Source organism: Thalassophryne amazonica, chromosome 13, assembly GCF_902500255.1.
Source record: "Thalassophryne amazonica chromosome 13, fThaAma1.1, whole genome shotgun sequence".
NCBI lineage: Eukaryota > Metazoa > Chordata > Actinopteri > Batrachoidiformes > Batrachoididae > Thalassophryne > Thalassophryne amazonica.
In genome coordinates, this window is record NC_047115.1 from 15,317,597 (window position 1) to 15,323,631 (window position 6,035).

The 6,035-nt window shown below is 42.6% G+C and overlaps 1 protein-coding gene across 2 annotated transcripts in view; it reads right to left on the minus strand.

Moving 5' to 3' along the window:
- LOC117523067 (pantothenate kinase 1-like) overlaps window positions 1-1,713 on the minus strand; it is a 45,174-nt gene extending 43,461 nt beyond the window's left edge. Inside the window, exon 1 of one of the 2 annotated variants that reach the window (XM_034184480.1) lies at window positions 1,025-1,713. In XM_034184480.1, the coding sequence (XP_034040371.1) occupies window positions 1,025-1,286 (262 nt within the window). In that variant the 5' untranslated portion in view covers window positions 1,287-1,713. Of the gene's footprint in view, window positions 1-455; window positions 571-1,024 lie in introns of those variants that run through there. The other variant, XM_034184481.1, reaches the window with a different exon arrangement.
- Between the last annotated feature and the right edge of the window lie 4,322 nt (window positions 1,714-6,035).

Below are 6,035 nucleotides of genomic sequence, written 5' to 3' on the forward strand. Positions count from 1 at the left end.
CTGCAGGGTCTGTAATCAATGCAGAGAAATTATCATTTTCCTGACAAACACCCAAAAAAACAACGGCCACTCTGAAGGACCGATAAGGAAATCTTTAAGCAAAAAGGCTTTGATGTCGATGGATCGAATCATTTCTTGAAGATACCTGAAAAGAAACGGTTCCCGACACGCAACACGCTTTTTAAATAAAATTTAAAGACTCACAAGTTGATGCTTGTTTACACTGACAACGAAATCTCGGCCTCTCCAACGAGAACGTGATTATGCGCGAGATTTGACACCGTAAAGGCGTCAATAAGAACCATTAAATAATTATTTTAGAAACCTGAATCATGTGCCTTTATATGTTGTACATGAAAGTAGTGACAAATTTTAAATACTGTAGGCAAAATTAAGAGGTTAAAAGTCTTTGAGACGAATGCATTCTAATCTAAATGCAATGAAACAGCACTTACCAGGTTTCTTTGCACTTTTAAGCTTCATAGTGAGGTAAAATGTCAGTTCACAGGTGAATGTAAAAGACAACCAATAAATATTTTTTTAATGATATATAAGAAGCTCGCTTTTAAGGCAGCGAGGAAAACGCCACTGTTAGACATTCATAGGTAAAAGTGCAGTTTTGGATCTGGATTTTCACATCATCCAAGCGGCAAGTACATACGAGGGCGTGGTCCAACCACTTTCAACCTGCCTCCTGGAAACAGCAGCTGGCTGCCCATTGGCTAAAACACGCCAAGCCCACTTATCAGGAGCCACCAGTATCGACCAATCAGGACGCACTAAACGCAAACGAGGGTTCATCATAACAAAAGACGGTCTTCGTCGCTGTCGACAGTCACGGCAGGAATGTAAATTAAGAGAGCAGCTACAGATACAAGCGTAATAAGCGATAACGCCGTTGTGTGTTGAGTTAAAATGTGTATGTACTAAAGGGTAATTTGCTAATACACATTACACATTGTCTGTCCAAAAATACCCAAAAGCAAAAAAAAAAAAGCCCTCCAGCAAGTTGGCTGACACTTACGGGGTCTGTTCCGTCTCAGCGACTCTGTCCTTCTCCGAAGCCTGCACCTCTTGGCCGGGGAGCCGTTGCACTCCGCACCGTCGCTGCGGTGCAGGTGATGATGCATGCCGTCAAAGGCGCTGCTGCTGTGCGATCCGCCGCTGCTGCTGCAGCCGCCGTTAGCGACGTGCCCGGCGTGAAATCCTCTCTGACTCTGCCCGTTGTTGAAATGAAAACCTGCCGTCGCTCCTTTCTTGTCCACCATTGACTTGGCTTTGTCCATTTCCTAGCTTAGCATCAGGGGAAAAACGAAGACAAAAGCCCAATCACCGTGGCTCGCTAGCTCAGCTTAGCTTAGCTGTGTCGCTAACGCCGACCGGCTAACGTTAGACGGTGCTTTTTTCCGTAACGCAGCGTTAGCGCATATACCCTATAACGTCACTATAATCTCCAGTGCCCATTTTATTGCAATACAGTGTCAAATAAAAATACGGAAAAGCGTGGAAAAACAGTGTTTTCTTTGAGGTCACTCTCGGTCATTTCCTCAAACTGAGGTCCTGCTGGCACGCTCTGCAGCACCAGTCGGCGAACTGTGACGTCACTGGTTCCTCGCGCAGCTCGTCCTGAACCGGTTCGCCTCCTCAGACCGGTTTTATCTATAAAGGCCCTGCTGGCGATATCAGTGCCTGTCGATGCTGCTGTTAGCGTATTGAGCACGGGGGTCGCTGTTTTCTTTCCCTGCAATGGTGACATGTGGGGACAAAGCTACCAATCATCAGTCACCGGAATGAACTGTAATAACCCTGTGATCACCAGATCACCATGGTAATCACCAGTGATGCCGGTTACTTTACTCTAACCACTTTTTTTAGTAACGAGTAATCTAACGCGTTAATCTTTCCAAATCAGTAATCAGATTAAAGTTACTTCTCCAAGTCACTGTGCGCTTCTATTATTTTTGCATTGTGGGTCGATAGCAGCATTAAACTTGGTCTGTGGGCAGGATGTCGGGGTTCGACTGAACTGCACACTTTCTGCGAGCTGTGAGCTTTTCATCCACGTTTTTCTGCAACAGCTACGACTTGTCCTCACCTCTTAAAGCGCGGTGACAACAGCACACCTGCACTGAGCTTTACAAAGACATTTTTTATGCTTTTTTTTCTCCGAGCCACTCCGTATCTGCTGCTAAAACAGCTGATCCTCCGCGACGCGTCAACAACTAACACTATTTTCCACTCAAATGCACCTAAACTCTCTTTCTGAGGACCACATGATGTGAAAACTCAATAAAACTTTCTTACCTGTAAACCCGGTCCTGTTTTCTGCATAAATAAACGTTATCCATTCTTTGTGCTCAAACGCCAAAGCAGGGGCGAATCCAGCTGGAATGGGGGCGTGGGGCAAGGATGTGCCGCCCCACAACACCCCTACATTAAAGATCCAGTTTTGAAGCCGTTTTTTTTACTACAACTACTAATACTACTTAAAATATTAATAATTTCAACAAGTAAAATGTTTATAGAGAATTTAAATGTTAGAAAAATGTTACAAAGAATTTAATAGTTACATTTATAAACAATGTAGGTTAGAAATTGCAAGTTTTACTGTTACAGTGCTGTCAACAGTTAAATATGAGGTCAAGAAAGAGGTCTTTATTTTACTTTTTATAAAACAAGTATTTATTTTCATTGAAGTCAAGAAAGGGTGACTATAAAGTGAGTTTTGGCAAAACAAGTATCATTGTCATGTTGAGTTGGTAGAGGGTTGTTGACGGCAGCTGGGGAAAGTAACTAAAAAGTAACTAGTAATCTAACTTAGTTACTTTTAAAATTGAGTAATCAGTAAAGTAACTAAGTTACTTTTTCAAGGAGTAATCAGTAATTGGATTACTTTTTCAAAGTAACTGTGGCAACACTGGTAATCACCATGGTGATCACAGGGATAAAAGTTCAGCTGGCTAGATGGGCACTCAGTAGAACATATACTTTTACCAAAAAGGGCAGCCTCAGCACTCTGCTTATATATACTCAACAAAATATAAATGCAACACTTTTGGTTTTGCTCCCATTTTGTATGAGATGAACTCAAAGATCTAAAACTTTTTCCAAATACACAATATCACCATTTCCCTCAAATATTGTTCACAAACCAGTCTAAATCTGTGATAGTGAGCACTTCTCCTTTGCTGAGATAATCCATCCCACCTCACAGGTGTGCCATATCAAGATGCTGATTAGACACCATGATTAGTGCACAGGCGTGCCTTAGACTGCCCACAATAAAAGGCCACTCTGAAAGGTGCAGTTTTATCACACAGCACAATGCCACAGATGTCGCAAGATTTGAGGGAGCGTGCAATTGGCATGCTGACAGCAGGAATGTCAACCAGAGCTGTTGCTCGTGTATTGAATGATCATTTCTCTACCATAAGCCGTCTCCAAAGGCGTTTCAGAGAAGTTGGCAGTACATCCAACCAGCCTCACAACCGCAGACCACGTGTAACCACACCAGCCCAGGACCTCCACATCCAGCATGTTCACCTCCAAGATCGTCTGAGACCAGCCACTCGGACAGCTGCTGAAACAATCGGTTTGCATAACCAAAGAATTTCTGCACAAACTGTCAGAAACCGTCTCAGGGAAGCTCATCTGCATACTCGTCATCCTCATCGGGGTCTCGACCTGACTCCAGTTACGACTTGAGTGGGCAAATGCTCACATTCGCTGGCGTTTGGCACGTTGGAGAGGTGTTCTCTTCACGGATGAATCCCGGTTCACACTGTTCAGGGCAGATGGCAGACAGCGTGTGTGGCGTCGTGTGGGTGAGCGGTTTTCTGATGTCAGTGTTGTGGATCGAGTGGCCCATGGTGGCGGTGGGGTTATGGTATGGGCAGGCATCTGTTATGGACGAAGAACACAGGTGCATTTTATTGATGGCATTTTGAATGAACAGAGATACCGTGACGAGATCCTGAGGCCCATTGTTGTGCCATCCAAGAACATCATCTCATGTTGCAGCAGGATAATGCACGGCCCCATGTTGCAAGGATCTGTACACAATTCTTGGAAGCTGAAAATGTCCCAGTTCTTGCATGGCCGGCATACTCACCGGACATGTCACCCATTGAGCATGTTTGGGATGCTCTGGACCGGCGTATACGACAGCATGTACCAGTTCCTGCTAATATCCAGCAACTTCGCACAGCCATTGAAGAGGAGTGGACCAACATTCCACAGGCCACAATTGACAACCTGATCAACTCTATGCGAAGGAGATGTGTTGCACTGCATGAGGCAAATGGTGGTCACACCAGATACTGACTGGTATCCCCCCCCCCCCCCCAATAAAACAAAACTGCACCTTTCAGAGTGGCCTTTTATTGTGGGCAGTCTAAGGCACACCTGTGCACTAATCATGGTGTCTAATCAGCATCTTGATATGGCACACCTGTGAGGTGGGATGGATTATCTCAGCAAAGGAGAAGTGCTCACTATCACAGATTTAGACTGGTTTGTGAACAATATTTGAGGGAAATGGTGATATTGTGTATGTGGAAAAAGTTTTAGATCTTTGAGTTCATCTCATACAAAATGGGAGCAAAACCAAAAGTGTTGCGTTTATATTTTTGTTGAGTGTATATGGCTGTGGCTATTCGCACAGTAGCCGTGTCCATAACTCTCACTTGGCTATTCGCACGGCAAGACTCCGGTACGTATATTTGCACGGCAAAACTTGGACCTACTTGTATAAATAAACATACTGCATTCAAGATGTCTTAACCCCTTTAATATTTTTCGATTTCGATTTTTTTTTTTTTTAAATTCGGCCATGTCCATAACTCTTATTTCAGTATTCGCACGGCAAGACTCTGGTGGCAAAAGGCCGACCCTATTCGAACGGCGACCGTGTCTATAACTCTCATTTAATGCAGTATGTTTGTTTATACAAGTAGTTCCAAGTTTACCACCAGAATCTTGCCGTGCGAATATACGTACCAGAGTCGTGCCGTGGACACGGCGGCCGTGCAAATAGCTACTTATATATATAATATATATATATATATTATATATATATATATATATATATATATATATATATATAAGTATATTTATATATAAGTATATTTTATTTTATATATATATATATATATAAAATAAACACTTACAAACCTTCAGTTTCTAAACCTGCAAACAAGGGAAAATTTAATGTACTTATTTTATTAAATTATTGAATGTTTTTATTTATTTACTTACCAAATTACTGTCGTTGTTGTGACTTCTGAGTGTACTCTAAGATCTAGACCTGCCAAAATTCACTCTGTCTGGAAACACTTTAGAATTTCAACCCCTGAAGGGTAGAAATTCAAGGGATCAAACATCATAGATCACATGGGGGCCTCAAGCTTTGCAAGGATGCTGGGAAGGACACAGAGCTTACCAGTTGGAGTAACGAAAGGCAGCGTGATGTCGGCGGGATGCTAGCTCAAACAAAATGGATCAAAATGGCAGAAAACGTGCCAAAACAGCTTATTTCTGTATAAATCTAATATATTTTGTTAAGGTTAGCGAGAAACCTCTGTACTGATTTACAAGACATCTTACGGGGGTTAGCGTGCCATGCACGCCCCGGGAACGGACATTTAGCAAGTGGGTCGAGTTACAGGTAATCCCTACTCTCCTATTTTACTCTTCTTTTTTAGATATTTAGATACACCTTTGTATACTGGCATAGTTCTACCTTACAATTGGAATATATAAGATATACCTTACTGAATTTTCAAGCGCACCTGCACGTCCTCATGCAGTTCATCATCATCATGATTGTTCAGAATCTATACATCAGGTTTGATTAAAATGGCTCTTTGTATTTTGAAGTGGACACTGACCTCTGATTTGGCCTGGACCTTTGACCTTCAGATGAGGCGCTGCAAGAGGACAGGCCACTGAGTTTATCCACCTACACTCAAAGAAATTGTTCTTTGCATTTTGAAGTTATCACAGCAAACATTAATTGATGACCTCTGGTCTGACCT